Below are 17,001 nucleotides of genomic sequence, written 5' to 3'. Positions count from 1 at the left end.
GGGGAGGCCACTTGGGAGAGGCGGAGATCAGAGGCATCTGGTCTCCGGCGGAGTCCCGGCTCCATATCAACCTGTTGGAGCTGCGGGCGATTCGTCTAGCACTGAAGGCATTCCTCCCCTTTGTCAACGGGAGTGTAGTGCAGGTGTTCACAGACAACACCACCGCCATGTGGTACTGCAACAAACAAGGCGGGGTGGGGTCGTGGACCCTTTGCCAGGAGGCTCTGCGCCTCTGGCAGTGGCTGGAACGTCAGGGGGTGACTCTGACGGTTCAACACCTGGCAGGTTCTCTGAACGCCAGGGCGGACGAACTCAGCCGTCGGTGCTCGATGGATCACGAATGGCGTCTGAACTCGGACGTGGCGCAAGACCTCTTTCAGAAATGGGGAGAGCCTTGGTTAGATCTATTCGCCACAGAAGAGAACGCGCAATGTCATCAGTTCTGCGCGTTGGAGTTTCCAAGACTGCACTCGCACGGCGACGCCTTTCGGCGCGAGTGGAGTTGCGGTCTGTTATACGCCTTTCCGCCTATACCACTTCTGCCCAGAGTGCTGAAAAAGATCAGGCGCGACCGGGCCCAAGTTATCCTTGTGGCTCCAGACTGGGCTCGAAGGTACTGGTATCCCGAGCTACTCAGCATGTCGGTCGGTCCCCCGATCCGCCTGCCCCTTCAGGAGGACCTTCTGTCGCAGCAGCAGGGGACGGTCCTCCACCCGAACCTGTCCAGTCTCCACCTCCATGCTTGGAGATTGAGCGGCGGCAGTTGAGGCCATTTGACTTGCCTCCTGAAGTCTGTGATGTAATTCTGGCAGCCAGGCGTCCCTCCACAAAGTCGGTATACGCCTGTCGGTGGAACAGATTTGTAGCATGGTGCACAGCAAAGGCTGTGGATCCTCTTTCTGCCCCTCTTTCCGAGGTTCTTCTGTTTCTTCTCTCTCTTGCCCAGCAGGGCTCTGCTCTGGGCACTATTAAGGGCTACCTTTCGGCCCTTTCAGCCTTTCTAAGGCTTCCTGATCAGCCTTCTTTGTTCAAGTCCCCGATTGTAACGAGATTCTTGAAGGGCATCACACACATGTATCCACCTGTTCCGTTTGTGATGCCTCAGTGGGACTTGAACCTGGTTCTTACCTTTCTGATGTGTGCTCCCTTTGAGCCCCTTCATTCTTGTCCTCTTCGTCTCCTGACTTTGAAGACGGCTTTCCTGGTTGCCATCACCTCTGCCAGGAGAGTGAGTGAGCTCCAGGCTCTTTCTGTCCAACCTCCTTTCTTGTCCATCCATCCTGACAAGGTGGTTCTGAGGACTAGACCTTCTTTCCTGCCCAAAGTAGTTTCTGCTTTCCACATCGGGCAGTCCATCGCCCTCCCTTCCTTCTTCCCGCCTCCGCATCCTTCAAAGGATGAAGAGCGGCTCCATCGTCTGGACCCAAAACGTGCACTTTCATTTTACATGGATCGCACACGCCAGTTCCGGGTGGATGACCAACTGTTTGTTGGCTACGTGGGTGCGAAGAAGGGATGGTCGGTCTGTAAACGGACCATCTCTCGATGGGTCGTTCTCTGCATCAAAGCGTGCTACTCTTTGGCTCGGAAGGAGCCTCCTGTTGGGCTGAGGGCCCATTCCACTCGGGCCACGGCGGCTACTTCTGCCCTGGGCCGGGGAGTCCCCTTGCAGGACATTTGCCAAGTGGCTACGTGGGCCTCGCTGCACACCTTTGCGAGGCACTACTGCCTGGACAGTCAAGTCCGGAGGGATGGCTTCTTTGGCCGTTCTGTCCTCCAGGACTTTCTGGTGTAGTATTGTATTGGTTCGCAGACCCACCACCGGGGTTGGTATTGCTGGGGTATCTATTCTAAGGTAAGGAATCTAACACTAACGTGTTTCTTTCAGATGAACAAGTTACTTACCTTCGGTAACGATATATCTGTAAGAAACATTAGTTAGTGTTAGATTCCTTACCGAACCCACCCATCCTCCCCGTTCTGCGAACTGATACCTAGGGTTAAGGACATCCCTTTCAGGGCCCTAGTTTCAAATGGCACCAGTGTTGGTTCTCTCATGGCTCTGCGTCTTCTGGCGCGGAAAAGCTGTGTACAAAGAACTGACGTCAGCGCGCGGAGGCGGCGTCTATGTACTCCAGCGACGTCATCACGGCGCACGACGCCGACGACGGACGCGGAGCCGCAGGGGACGCCTGCAGACGACGCCTACCGACGCGCAAGGGTACTGCTACGCAAAAGTTTCCGGATCCAGACTGACGCCTGGGGATATTCTAAGGTAAGGAATCTAACACTAACTAATGTTTCTTACAGATATATCGTTACCGAAGGTAAGTAACTTGTTCATTGGCATCCATTTTAAATAAGGTCATGAAGACAGGGCTGGTTTTAATGGTTCGAGGCATGTGGGCTGCTGAATTCATATCTGTGCATAGTCCGCCACCTAGTGTTGGGTCCGGATGATTGCACATTGTTGTCCTGGAAGAGTCTTCGAAGTATCACGAGATAGGTGGCTCCTCCCCTGGACTACAGTGCGCATGGGCATCGCCTCCATCCCCAGATTGTTTTTTTCCGCCATAGGGTTCGGATGTGTTTTCGGTTCCCTCCTTCGGAACCGATAGTTGTTCGATTTTACTTGAGACCAAAAGGTCTTTAGGCTGGGCGTCGGTATAGTTGCGTTCGGGTTCTCTTACTGACTCTCAGCTCCAATCTCCTACTGCCCTTCCACGTGCTTCGACGCGGACGGGCCTACACTACCGCATTTGCTATGGAGCGGACTCCATTCAAGAAGTGTCCGCTATGTCACTCGAAATATTCGCACCTCGACGTGCACCCCGTGTGCAACACATGCTTGTCACCGGATCACCGTGAAGACACCTGCATGGCGTGTTCAAAGTTTAGGAGTAAGAAAACTTTGAAGATTCGCCGAGCTAATCGACTCCAGGCACAGTTGTCGGCTTCGGCACCCCCACCTGATGACATCTTTCAGGAATCGATCGAGGAGGAGGACGACGTACGAGAGTCGGACTCTGGCCCCGCGTCCGAGGAAGAGACCTACGACGCGGACGAGGAGGCCTGCGACGAAGTCTCCGGTGAGGTAGGGGACGACGAACTGATTTGTGCCACGATGGGAGATAGCTCAGAGGAAGAGCATCCCCAACCGGACTCCGGGGTTTCCCCCCGTCATACGGCCCAGGTCGAGGGATCGCCTTCGGGCCTTACCCGAGATCTTACTATAAGTCCTACGTCCCCGCCTCCGGGCCCGGTCACGGACATTTCTAGCAAGAAACCGAAAGTGAAGCCAACCGGTCCCGCACCCTCGGATGCGAAACCGAAACCGAAACTGGCGTTGGTGAAGAAGGTTCTGGAGGCGTCAACTTCCACGAAACCCAAAATGGCCGACTCGAAGAGCCACGCCAAGATGGCCGACCACAAGAGCCGCGCCAAAATGGCCGACCCGGAGTCCTCTGGGTCGGCACCGAAGGTGAAGACTTCCGACGCGGCTGCGTCGGCACCGAAAGGGGTCGCGGACCCGAAGACGGCTTCGAAGAAGCGTCACGCCGACGGTGCGACAGGCCAGGGGGCGTCGGCACCGAAGAAGAGGCCTGCCGGCGACCGGGCTCTCGGAGACGATGAATCGCTCGAGACGGTTCAGCCCTCGGCATCCCTTACAAAGAAGGTGGGAGAATCCTTGAAGCGGATCCAACAGTCCACTGTGGTTCCCAGCCAGGACACTGTCGTGCCTAGGCCCACGCCGAAGCCTGCCAAGGAACAAACGCCCATCCGTTTTACCCTTCCTCCCAAGTCGGCGCCGAAGGCCTTCGCGCCTAAGCAGGGCGGACATTCTCAGGAAGTATTGACGCCGAAAGCTGCCTTGGTGGTGTCGAAGCTTCGGCTCCAACCGCTCGCGGTGGAGGAACGTCGAGAGGTGACCATCGACGCCAACACCGGAAAATTGTCGCTCCTCAAACGAAAGATTACGTCGGAGCCGCCATTAGAACCTTTTAGGATTCCACTTGAGAGCAAAAAGTACTCTGCGGACTCTTCGGCTCTGATGGAACCTCTGTCTCCACAAGCCATGGAACGCTCGCCGGCCCATTCCCCAGTGCCTGATGTGGACGAGGAGGACGACGAGTACAACTATCCTGCGTACTCGGATCCGGAAGAGGAGCAGGTGCCCTGGACGGCAGGAGGCGACACGGACGACCTGCAGTCAGGCCAGGACACTCAACTTTTCGCCGCGAAGACGTCCCCGACGGAGGACTCGGCGGCGTTTAATGCATTAATAGAGAGAGCTGCAGCGAACCATGACGTCGAACTGCACTCAGACCCTGTGGATGCGGACTTCTTAGTCGACACCTTCTCGGTAGCCGAAAAGCAAGTCAAGACACTACCTATGCTCAAAGGGGTGCTGAAGCATGCACAGGAGGTATTCAAGGAGCCCACCCGGGCGCGGGTCGTCAATCCTCGCATCGACAGGAAGTATAAGGCGGCGCCCACGGATCCCACGTATATTAAGGGACATTTGCCATTGGACTCCCTGGTGGTGTCCAACGCTCGAAAGAGGGCGAATTCGCAGACTACTGGTGATGCTCCTCCCCCAGACAAAGAGTCAAAAATCTTTGAGGCATCAGGCAAACGCATTGCTGCACAGGCAGCAAACATCTGGAGGATCTCTAACACCCAAGCCCTGCTTGCACGTTATGATAGGGCCCATTATGACACATTAGAGGCCATCCTACAACACTTGCCTGACCAATACAAGGAGGCGGGGGAGATGCTCATTCAGGAGGGTAAACTCATTACTAATGCATCCATCAAATGTGCCCTAGATGTAGCAGACACTGCCTCCAGGGCTATCAATACAAGCGTGTTACTTAGACGCCATGCCTGGCTTCGAATTTCTGGGTTCAAGCCCGACATACAAACCACATTACTGGGTCAAACGGTGAATCCTGACCATCTGTTCGGCCCTGAGGTGGATGCCTCCCTAGAAAAAATGAAGAAAGATACCGAAACTGCCAAGTCTATGGGGGCTTTGCAAAGTCAGCAGTTTCGGGGTGGTTCCTTTCGCCGCTCCAATTCAAGAGGCACCTCAAGAGGCCAGGCATCCCAGCCCACGCAATACTACAAGGGTAACACCCAGTCCTCGTATAACAACAACAAGGGCAGGGGTGGCTACAGAGGCAATAATATCAAAGGCAGGGGACGTGGAAACAATGCCTCCAGGTCCACCGCCTCCAACAAGCAGTGACGTCTTGTCACTTCCCCCCGATCACACAACACCTGTCGGGGGGAGACTACAGCAGTTCCTGCCGGCGTGGAGGTCCATCACCACGGACAGGTGGGTGAGGTCTCTTATCCAGTACGGGTACTGTCTAGAACTTACGTCCATTCCACCGGACATACCGCCAAGAGGCCGTGCTATGTCCGACGAGCACTTGACCTTGTTGCAGCAAGAAGTACTAATCATGCTGCAAAAAGGGGCGATAGAGCTCGTTCCATTGCAAGAACGGGGAACAGGGGTTTACTCCCTGTATTTTCTAATTCCCAAAAAGGACGGATCACTCAGGCCGATCCTGGACCTCAGGCCCCTGAACTGGTACATCAACTCAGAGCACTTCCATATGCTCACATTGCAGCAGGTGCTTCCCCTGCTTCAACGGGGGGACTTCCTAGCAACGCTGGATCTGAAGGATGCCTATTTCCATATTCCCCTGCATCCTTCACACAGAAAGTATCTCAGATTCAAGATCTTAGACCAGCATTACCAGTTCAGAGTCCTGCCGTTCGGGGTCACCACGGCACCAAGAGTTTTCACCAAATGCCTAGCGACTGTAGCAGCGCATCTCCGTCGCCAGCACGTCCATGTCTTTCCATACCTAGACGACTGGCTTATTCAGGCAAAGACGGAACAGCAGTGCGTAGACCACGTGTCACGCACCATTCACCTCCTGCACGATCTGGGATTCTCTCTGAACTACCCAAAGTCCCATCTCCAGCCCGCCCACGTGCGACAGTATCTGGGCGCGACGATCAACACTCTGGCGGCCACTGCGCAGCCGAGTTCAGTGAGAATCGCCGGTATCCAGGCGCTGATCCAACGATTCAGACCCCAGACCTTGCTTCCAGCGAGGGTGTTCATGCAGTTGATAGGCATGATGGCCTCCTGCATCTCCATTGTCCCGCACGCGAGACTACATATGCGTCCGCTTCAGGAGTGCCTGGCACGTCAGTGGACTCAGGCTCATGGGCAACTGACAGACCTAGTGTTGGTGAGCGGTCGGGCGTACAACTCTCTGCATTGGTGGAATCCACAAAACCTTTGCAAGGGCCGACCATTCCAAGAGCCTGTCCCACAGATCATCCTGACAACGGACGCCTCTCTCCAGGGATGGGGAGCGCATGTACTCCATTACACAGTGCAGGGACTATGGACACTTCAGCAAAGGAAGATGCACATCAATGTGTTGGAACTGATGGCAATCTTCATGGCCTTAAAGGCGTTCAAAGTACATCTGTGCAACAAGGTCGTGTTGATCCGGACGGACAACATGACGGCCATGTACTACATCCAGAAGCAAGGGGGAACACACTCTCCACAGCTGTCTCATCTGGCTCAGAGCATGTGGAAGTGGGCCATTCAGAGGAACATCTTCCTCATGGCAGAACATCTCCCAGGCAAGGACAACCAGATGGCGGATCTGCTCAGCAGACACAGCCATCAGATGCACGAGTGGGAGTTACATCCATCAGTACTCCAACCGTACTTCCAAAGGTGGGGTCATCCAGAGATAGACCTGTTCGCCACAAAGGAGAACGCAAAATGCCAAAGCTTCGCCGCCAGGTTCCCACACCCCCAATCACAGGGCAATGCGATGTGGATGAACTGGTCAGGCAGATTTGCGTACGCTTTTCCCCCAGCACCTCTGATACCGCTGGTGGCACGCAAGCTCAGGCAACACTCGATGACGCTCATCCTGGTTGCTCCAACGTGGGCTCGCCAACCATGGTACACCACGTTTCTGGAACTCTCCGTGGTACCGCATCAACGGCTTCATCTCACTCCCAGCCTTTTGACGCAGAGCCATGGCGACATTCAGCACCCAGATCCGCAACAGCTCAACCTGGCGATCTGGCTCCTGAAGTCCTAGAGTTTGGCTACCTCAATCTTCCTCCCGACTGCATGGACATCATTCGGGAGGCGAGAAAGCCCACTACTAGAGCTTGTTATGCGGCTAAATGGAAGAGGTTTGTCGTCTACTGCGTGGAGCACAGCATTGACCCGCTAGACGCTTCCATTCAAAACATCATATGCTACCTCTTTCACCTGTACCGGTGTAATCTTGCCTACTCTTCCATCCGCATTCACCTGTCGGCTATGGCAGCATACCTCCAAAATAGGCAACACCTGTCCCTCTTTAAGGTGCCTGCTATCAAGGCTTTTCTGGAAGGACTCAAAAGAGTCATTCCACCAAGGACTCCACCAGCTCCGGAATGGAACCTCAATGTGGTTCTTACAAGGCTGATGGGTCCCCCCTTTGAGCCACTACACTCTTGCGAACTGCAGTTTCTGACCTGGAAGGTGGCTTTCTTAGTAGCAATCACATCGCTACGGAGGGTTAGCGAACTGCAGGCGCTCACCATCCAAGAACCTTTCTTCCAGGTACATGCCAACAGGGTGGTGCTCCGCACTAACCCTAAATTCTTGCCCAAAGTGGTCTCACAGTTTCACATAAACCAAACTATTGAATTGCCGGTGTTCTTCCAAAACCCAGAGACGCTGGCGGAGCGGATGCTCCACACTCTTGATGTGAAGAGGGCCTTGATGTATTATGTGGACAGGACAAAAGATTTCCGCAAAACCAAACAACTTTTTGTTGCTTTTGCTACTCAACACAAGGGAAATGCAATCTCCAAAGCAGGAATAGCTAGATGGATAGTAAAGTGCATTCAGATCTGCTACGCTAAAGCAAAGCGCACTCTCACTATACCACCGAGGGCCCACTCCACTAGGAAGTTGGGGGCCTCTATGGCATTCTTAGGTAACATTCCCTTAGAAGACATCTGTAGAGCAGCCACATGGTCTACCACTCATACTTTCACTAAGCACTACTGTGTAGACGTGCACTCAAAACAACAGGCAGCTGTTGGTCAGGCTGTTCTAAGAACGCTTTTTCAGACTGCTGCAGCTGGCACGGGCGGCCGCCGCTAATGGAGGGACTGCTATGTATTCTATGCACAGATATGAATTCAGCAGCCCACATGCCTCGAACTGCAAATGCTACTTACCAGTATGCATCTGTTCTTGGCATGTAGGGCTGCTGACATTCATATCGCCCACCCTCCTCCCCGGCGCCTGTAGCAGCTGCAGTATGTATTCATATACAAACATATGCTCATAGCATGGTCATCACTCACTTCTTCACTCCATCTCTGCCTATGGCTAAAAACAATCTGGGGATGGAGGCGATGCCCATGCGCACTGTAGTCCAGGGGAGGAGCCACCTATCTCGTGATACTTCGAAGACTCTTCCAGGACAACAATGTGCAATCATCCGGACCCAACACTAGGTGGCGGACTATGCACAGATATGAATGTCAGCAGCCCTACATGCCAAGAACAGATGCATACTGGTAAGTAGCATTTGCAATATACGTCATATTACTGTCTACTCTATTTCTCGCTTTGTGCAGCGACTTGGATATTTGGATCAACTGCACAAGGGAACAAGAACCATGCTTGTTATTTAGATAAATTTAGCTGGGGAACAAATACAGCAGCTCCACTTCAAAAAGGGGCCAGTGACCTGCAGCCAGGGCCTGGGGTGTCACAGTAGGAGAGGTTAGCGTTATGGGGGGTCTCAGCGAAATATGCATTACACCAGATTAGTATTATAACCATTATTATTACAGAGAACCAGGTACCAAATCAGATGTGGTTGCATCCACCCCTATGTTTGACGAATGGGAATGGGAAAGGGTGCAATCTATGCCTGTGAATGACGGTGGGCTGCTCTCATGGGATGGAGACTCCAACTCACGAAACAGTGATACTGAAAGCATCCTTGGCCCACAGTTGATACTGCCATAGACTACTATGGCAATGAAGGGCGTTAGAACCCTAAGCCCTGCGTTGTGTGTCACAGTTCAAAAAGAGGATTCACTGCATGGCTTCCATCTGGCAGGGCAGGCAGCCTGGCACAGACCGCCTGGACTTAAATGCATCTAATTGTTCAGATATACAATTGTGTTGCTAATTAAATCGATTTAATTAATATGACCCTGAGCCCTAAGGCAGAAACCGCTCCTGCTTGAGCCTCCATTGACCACAGTCTCTGCTAGGTGGTTGAACATGCAGCATATGTGTTGCTTCAGGTAAAGTGGTTGACCAGGTTCCAGGTTTTCATCCTGCCATATGAAGCTGATCGCTTTAAAATGTGTGCCACATTTGGCTCATAAAATGACTGCTATTGAGTTGTGTATTCATTTAATTAATCTGAATGTGGTGAATCCATTCATGTTTCTGTAAATTAAACCATCAATAATAGATATATGTAACTAGATGCGCCTTTTTGTATCTTATGTTGTTGACCCCGCTGATTGCTAGAAGGTATTCAGACAAATTAAGTGCATTTTGTTTCTTTCCTCTAGGTATTCCACTTTTCGACACTGCACCAACATTTGTGCCGCATTATGAGCTGGTCACCCAATTTGAGTTGTCGACGGAGGCAGACCCAGTGCCTTTATGCCACAACATGCGCTTCTACGCAGTACGTATGAGCAGCTTAAATGCAGGCCTTTTTATGTGGGGAGCTAGCTTACACCAGGACAGGGCCTCCGAAGTCAAGTACAGCTGGGACAAAATCAGACCACCTCAGGATACCGTGCCGAAACTCACTGTACTCCTGCCTTCCAAGCCTTTCACAGTCCTAGCCGGCCTGTTTGGTGACCTATTCATGGGTTTTGAGGAGTTTCATTTGCGCACACTGCACACCAGACAAACATTACATTGTTGATTGAAAAGAAGCTTTTAGGATTAAGAATATTTATGAATTTAAAAGTTAATATTAAAACAACATGGATTGGTGATACTAATAGGTCTGGTAGTAATGTTCTACGGTATATAAACACAGGTATTCACAAAGTTGTTTACGTGTGTGTATGCACAGATGCTGTTTATCACATGAAAGCTTGCCCTATTGGCTCTGCTGGAGCTTGGATATAGTAACACAAAAGGTGTTGCTTTCGTTTCGGTATGGAATGCATAAAGGACATGTAGCGCTAAATAGGACAACGTGTGTTAAGATTGAATGTACTTTTCAAATGTAACATAACTCCTTCCAACTTTTCAGTGGAACACTTCGCTAGAAGGTGAAAGAATACACCAAATAGGCAGTAGCTTGAGGTGGAAGTGTAACACTCCTTTGAGTGTAGCTAAAGCCCAATCTGTATTTTGTTTTTAAATGTTGGAAATGGTGTGCCCTGCAGACAGCTGCACTGCCAAGCCAGACATAAAAATGTGCATAGTATATAAATGCACAGTTTGCAAATGAAAACTACTTCTTCGAACAAGGGGTGCACCAGTTAGAAATGCGCCGTGGCTCCAGACAACTAATCCTTTTATCACTCGGGGCTCTGCATATCTGTAGTTTATTGTGTTTCTAGTGCTTGCTAATCTCATCATATAGATGGGTGTTAGGCTTATGCAGCTGCACTGGAGCCACATTGCACTACAGTATGGGGGGAGAAAACTAGGTGACGGATTTAGCAGTGTGCCAAGGCACAAGGAAAGGGGAATTGTTGGCATGGTGCAGGGGTTGGAGCGTTAAGGCCCCTTTATGTCATAGTCTGGTTGAAGCGGTGCCTCTTCTGGGCATGTTGGAATAATTCATTTTCATCATCACTCCAGTTCATCTTATGGTATGCAGTTTGTATGTATAGCCCAACAGCAACCCCTTTCTAGGATTGTGGCACTGTTCATTGTTTCAGTAAGCTAAGAGGGTGTTTTGTGACCTTTCTTTTCTTGCCCTTAGTTTTGTGTTGCTACAGACTCTGAGAATGTTTTATTCTAATTACACTTTCTTAGTGTTTCCTTGCTCCACATGTCCATATTTCACTCAAAAGGACACAGTGTCCTCTGGTTCTCTAGGCGCACACTGCCTACAGGGTGGATGTCTGATTGAGTTTGCGTTTCCACCAAACCGTGCGAGTTTCATGCATTTGAATGTGTCCATGGCGTTGAACCTGTGACCGGGGAAGTGTTTGGGGAGATAAAGATTGTGTTAGTATGTTTCTTCGGGTTCCTTCGTGACAGTCTGTCATTCAACCTTGTCGCAGGATGTTAAACAGCAAGAGTTGTAGGAATGGTGCTCTTCTTCTGTTTCAACTGAAGGTATTGATATGGTATCGTGTGCTGTTGAGGTATGGATGCCTAGACCTTTTCCAGAACTCCTGGCAATACAACACAAAAGAAATACCCTGCAGTCCTTAAGGGAATACCTTGGGTGGTTCCTTGTTCTATGTATTGGACACATTTGTAGCTGGACCCTCTGCGATTGCATTGCCTAAGCAATATGGCTGTATCCACAGGCAGCTCAACCCTACATCCCCAATTATCGATGCTTATCTTGAAAGATCTGTTAGTTCAGTCCACATTAAGAAGCACTTGCCACTCAGAACTCTAGCATAAAGTTCATGCTTCAACTACTCTGGCGTGTCCAGATCACCTTTGTGGTCCTCAATCTGTTAATTCACTATTCTAGATCTGGCTTCTTTCTATGATCCCCATGGGTGAACCTGCTGCTGGGACAGTTGGCTAAGTGCTCTGCACAACGCCAATTTGGTTTGTATAGAAAGCCCTCACTCACCAACATGGTTGGTGACATGCTTCATCATAGGGCCCCACTGGGGTAGGCCGAATGCCTCCCCAGTGTGCTACAACACCAGATTTGCTGCGGAGCAGGAATTGTGAGATGGTGAATGCTAAGTGATGGTGAAGTTTAAAAATGTCTAAGTTGTATAAAAAATTATTTATTGATTGATCAATTGGACATATTAAAAACAATGTGTAGGAAAATAAGCCAAATAGATTGTTCGGCTATTTCCGATAACTTAATAGTGGGTCAACATGTTTCTGCCATAGTCGGTGTAAGTTTACCAGGCTTTCGTGAGGACCATGTGTGGACTAAACCCCGGCGGTATCACACCATAGATCTCGGGAGGGGGTGCACACCGCCCTCGACGCCATGCACCCACTGGAAACCTGCAATCTCCCTCAGTTACCGGATCCATGGTGTGATTGTTTCTCACCACCCAAGTGCATTTTAATCGTGGTGCTCCAAATTTCCTGATCTGTGGCCAGGTGAGGGGGGCTTTTCTCTCCTGCCACATAGTCAGGAGAAAGATGATCTAATTAACACTCAGGTGATAAAAATTCTTTTTACACTTTATATTTGAGCAGTAGCGGTAATGGTCCTGATGAAGCAGCAGGATACCTTTTGGCTCCACTTAGTCTGCAGAAACATGTTGACCTAATACACTTTGTAGTAGTTATTTGTTTATACTACTATCATAGCACTCTTTTTTTGATTTGGGAGTGAAGAGGTGCATATTAAAGGTTATCCAGTATTATGGGTATCTTTCATAGATTCACATGCCTAAATCATTCCCCGTCGTCGGGGTGGGAGTCCCCGGTATATAAAATAGTAATGTCCTAAAGACATATATATATACTAATAGGCCGGAGGCCTCATATTAGTAACCTATCTGAGTCCTTTTGTATAAAAGGACCAAACTTTGGCCAGGAGCCAATCAGCTACTACCACCCTCTAGAACCTTCCTGGAAGGAGCCCTAGTCCCTCAGATTTTCTACCGCACGTCGTGCTAAGGGAGTCTCCACTGAGGTCTTCTCAGGTTTCTGGTATTTGTGGATTTTATCCATATTTTTCTCTTGATATTTACTCTTGTGAAGGAGGGCTAGAGTCTACTATGTCTACCACTCCTAAAAAAGGGCTCTTTAGACCTTGCGCCTCGTGTAAGAAGCTGAGACTGCATGTGGATGACAAACATGAAGACTGCCTCTACTGTCTCTACCCTGACCATTCTGCCAAGGACTGTAAGGTCTGTCGCACTTTCTCTGTCAAGACTCTAAAAGACAGAGAGAGACGCCTGCTTCTATGGCTTCAGAGACTGAAGGACAAGGATCAAGTAGTCGCCTCAGGTGAGAGCGAGTGTTCCTTTAGGAGCTCACACTCCTCTTCTAAAAGTCCGAGACAGACTTCTCCAGGCCCGTCTAATATGCCTCCTCAAAAGAAGACGCCTAAGTCTTCAGAGGGTCGTCCAAAGACCATGGCAGTGAAGACTTCTCCTCAGGAAACTACCTTCAAAAAGCCTGTGCTAGTGTCTTCTGCCATGCCTGTGACAGCGTCGACAGTCACCATCTCTACGTCGACAACTTCTGCCTTCACCGCCTTGACGACATCTACTTCAACTTCGTCGTCGTCTGGTAGGTCTACGGACCTCCAATTCCTTATAGCGGACTACAAACAGCGGTTCCCACCTGCTCCGCCACCTCCAGTGGTGCCACCTCAAGCTGTGTCATCTGCCCCTCCTCCTCGCCATAGACCACCTCCACTGGTGATTACCCCAGATCCTGTGTCTCTGCCTCCGCAACAATCTTCGGACGAAGAGGAAGCAGTGGAAGAAGACGAGGAGGGTCAACAGGAAGAGGGAGAAATACAGGATGATGAGTGGAACGAATACGTCATCTCACATCCAGCTTCCCCAGACAAGGCACAGGCAGACTCCCCTCCAGAAGACATCGGGGGGTTTCACAATATTATAGAACGTGCAGCAGCAAGGTTCAAAATAGAAATGACCTCACAACCTCAGGACTGCTTCTTATACGACATTCAAAAAGACGGTCCGGTCAATCCCGATTATTGAACACATCTGGGACCAGGGAGTAAAGATAATGCAAAACCCCTCATCTCTACTTTCAGTGCCGGCCAGACTTGATAAGAAATACAAAGCCCTGGACGAGGCACCGGCATGCCTATCTGAAAGAAACACGTTAGTGTTAGATTCCTTACCTTAGAATATCCCCAGGCGTCAGTCTGGATCCGGAAACTTTTGCGTAGCAGTACCCCTGCGCGTCGGTAGGCGTCGTCTGCAGGCGTCCCCTGCGGCTCCGCGTCCGTCGTCGGCGTCGTGCGCCGTGATGACGTCGCTGGAGTACATAGACGCCGCCTCCGCGCGCTGACGTCAGTTCTTCTTTTTTCCGCGCCAGTGGACGCAGATCTGAAGAGCAGTACTCCGGTCTTTGACCAAGTTTTTCGATTGTCTTTTTTCTCTATTGTGCCTGATAGGATGCCTGGATTTAAGAATTGCGATGGCTGTGAGCGCACGATGTCGGTCACAGACCATCACCGCCTCTGTCTCCGGTGTCTTGGCCCCGACCACGACGTGGACTCCTGCGTCGACTGCCGGGCCCTTACCAACAAGGCTAGGCGGGAGCGGTCCCGCAAGCTGCTGGAGCTCCGGGTGTCGGCCCCACGTCGGGACCGGGAGCGGTCCCGGTCCGGCCGGAGGTCGAGAGAGCGTTCGAGGGAGCGATCGCGGAGCCGCGCCGGGCGCTCCGGAAGTCGACACCACTCGTCATCCTCGTCAGGTAAGAAGCACAAGAAGTCGGGGCGTCGTCATCGTACCCCCGACTCCCCCCGACGCTCGCGCGATGCTGCCGGGGGCTCGGGTGACCCCAACCCCGCGGCTCCGCGAGAGTCGCCGGCGCGGCCTGCCTCATACCCTCCGGTCCCTGGGCATGGTGCGACGCCTGAGGAGATCGAGGCGTTCCTCATGGCCATGAGGGCGCTCGCTTCTCCGACGGGGCCTACGGCGCCTTCGGGCCCAGTGCTACCGTCTGGGGGCCCTGGCGGTTCGGGTGTCCCTGCCTCGGCGCCGTCGGGTGCTCCGGCCCCGGCGCCGCCGACGGCTCCGACCCCGGCGCCGCAGGGGCCTTCGGGATCGGCGCCGGCTGGTCTTCCGGCCTCCCCGGCGCCGTTGCCATCGGGGTTACCCCCGACGCCGCCCCCGCGCGGCGCCGGTTCTCCGCTGCCGGTTCCGGCCGGCAGTGGGGTTCCAACGCCGGCTCCGGGCGGCGCCGTCCCCTTACCTTCTCCGACGCCGGACGCGGCGCCGGACGGGCGTCGCTCGACGCCGGTCCCGGCGCCGATGGGGCCCATGAACCCCGAGGAGCCGGTCTTCATCATTGACTCCGAATACGGAGAGGATGAGGAGTACGGTGAAGGTTGGGAGGGGTCCGAGGACCCTCTGGCTCGCGAGTGCCAGTATGACCCGGACTGGACAGGTGACTTGGGGGATGCCAGTGGTTTGGACGACTCCCCTAACCCTGGTTTGATCTCTCCTCCTTCCGTGGCGTCGGTGGAGGGAGCTGCCTATTCTGTGGTGCTGATGAGGGCTGCCAAGGCCTTAAACCTTGAGCTCCCCGTCGCGGCCGTGAGGCCTAACATCCTCACCGAGGTCTTCAAACCGCAGTCATGCCCGCTGGAGCCTCTGCTGCCGTTTAATGAAGCCTTGTCTGACGTTCTGTTGGGCACGTGGTCCAGGCCCGCTTCAGGTGCGCCTGTTGATCGGAACGTGGCCAGGCGCCACCGTCCTTGTCCGGACGACCCCAAGTACCTGTCTACCCACCCCACTCCTGAGAGTCTGGTGATCCAGGCCTCGACCTCCCAGTCCGCCTTCCCGTCGGCCCCGCCCGACCGGGAATCCAAGAGGTATGACCAGTTTGGCAAAAAGGTCTTCTCGTCCATTAGTTTGGGCCTGCGGTCTTGCAACACCGCCTGCCTCTTGGGCCGCTACACCCACTCTGTGTGGGATACGGTCGCGGAGCTGCTGCCAGAATGCCCCATGGAGGTGCGGGCAAAGCTCGGTCAGGCTGTGGCTGAGGGCCGAGATGCAGCGAAATATTCAATTCGGTGTGGTCTTGATACGACCGACTCGCTGGGCAGAGCTATGTCTAAGACGGTGGCGATTCGTCGTCACGCCTGGCTGAGATCCGCCAATTTTTCGGCTGATGTCCAGAATACCCTGATGGACATGCCGTTTGATGGCTGTCACCTGTTCGGTGACAAAGCGGACCACGCGCTGGAACGCTTCAAGGACTCCAGGGTCACGGCCAAGTCCTTGGGTCTCTCGACCCAGCGTCAGCAACCGGGTTCGTTTCGTCCCTTTCGTGGCCAAGGAAGGGGCGCCCCCACACGTGCTGCCAGCCACGCGCCGCAACAATCCTTCCAACGCGGTGGCGGCCGTGGAAACCGCCGTGGTGGCGGTCGGGGACAACGGCGGGGTCAGACCACACCTTCCCCCGCAGCGTCTACCCCAAAATCCTCCTAGTCCGTGCTTTCGGCCCCATGTGACGCCAGTGGGTGGCAGGGTTCGCCATCACCACGCTCGCTGGCGCACGATCACTTCGGACAGGTGGGTGCTGCAAATTGTCCGAAGGGGCTACTCCCTCCCCTTCGAGACCTCTCCTCCAGCCATGCCACCGCAGAACCACCGTGTGTCGGGGGACCACTTGACACTTCTGCAGGAGGAAGTTACGGCCCTCTTGGCCAAGGGGGCCATCGAGCGCGTTCCTGGGCCAGAAGTAGGGCGTGGTTGTTATTCCCACTACTTTCTGGTGCCCAAGAAGGACAAGGGGGGCCTACGTCCTATCTTGGATCTAAGGAACGTCAACGGCTTCCTCCGGAAGGAGAAGTTCAAGATGTTGACGTTAGCTCAGGTCTTGGCTGCTCTGGACCCGCAAGACTGGATGGTAGCGTTGGACTTGCAGGACGCCTATTTTCACATCCCCGTCCTGCCGGCCCACCGGCGTTACCTGCGGTTCACGGTAGGCCAGGAGCACTTTCAGTTTATCGTGCTCCCCTTCGGCCTTACCAGCGCCCCACGGGTGTTCACAAAGGTGATGGCGGTGGTCGCAGCCCA

At 52.9% G+C, this 17,001-nt stretch overlaps 1 protein-coding gene across 2 annotated transcripts in view; it reads left to right on the top strand.

Moving 5' to 3' along the window:
• The window catches only part of MED1 (mediator complex subunit 1), a 459,486-nt gene that overhangs the window by 235,991 nt on the left and 206,494 nt on the right, over nucleotides 1-17,001 (top strand). For both annotated transcript variants that reach the window (XM_086924345.1, XM_086924344.1), the window contains one exon: nucleotides 9,652-9,770. In XM_086924345.1, coding sequence (XP_086780471.1) covers nucleotides 9,652-9,770 — 119 coding nt within the window. The remainder of the gene's footprint in view (nucleotides 1-9,651; nucleotides 9,771-17,001) is intronic.

Source organism: Lissotriton vulgaris, chromosome 5 (assembly GCF_964263255.1).
Source record: "Lissotriton vulgaris chromosome 5, aLisVul1.2, whole genome shotgun sequence".
NCBI classification, from domain to species: Eukaryota; Metazoa; Chordata; class Amphibia; order Caudata; family Salamandridae; genus Lissotriton; species Lissotriton vulgaris.
The sequence above is the reverse complement of the archived record's forward strand: the minus strand, read 5'-3'. Positions and strand labels throughout refer to the sequence as shown.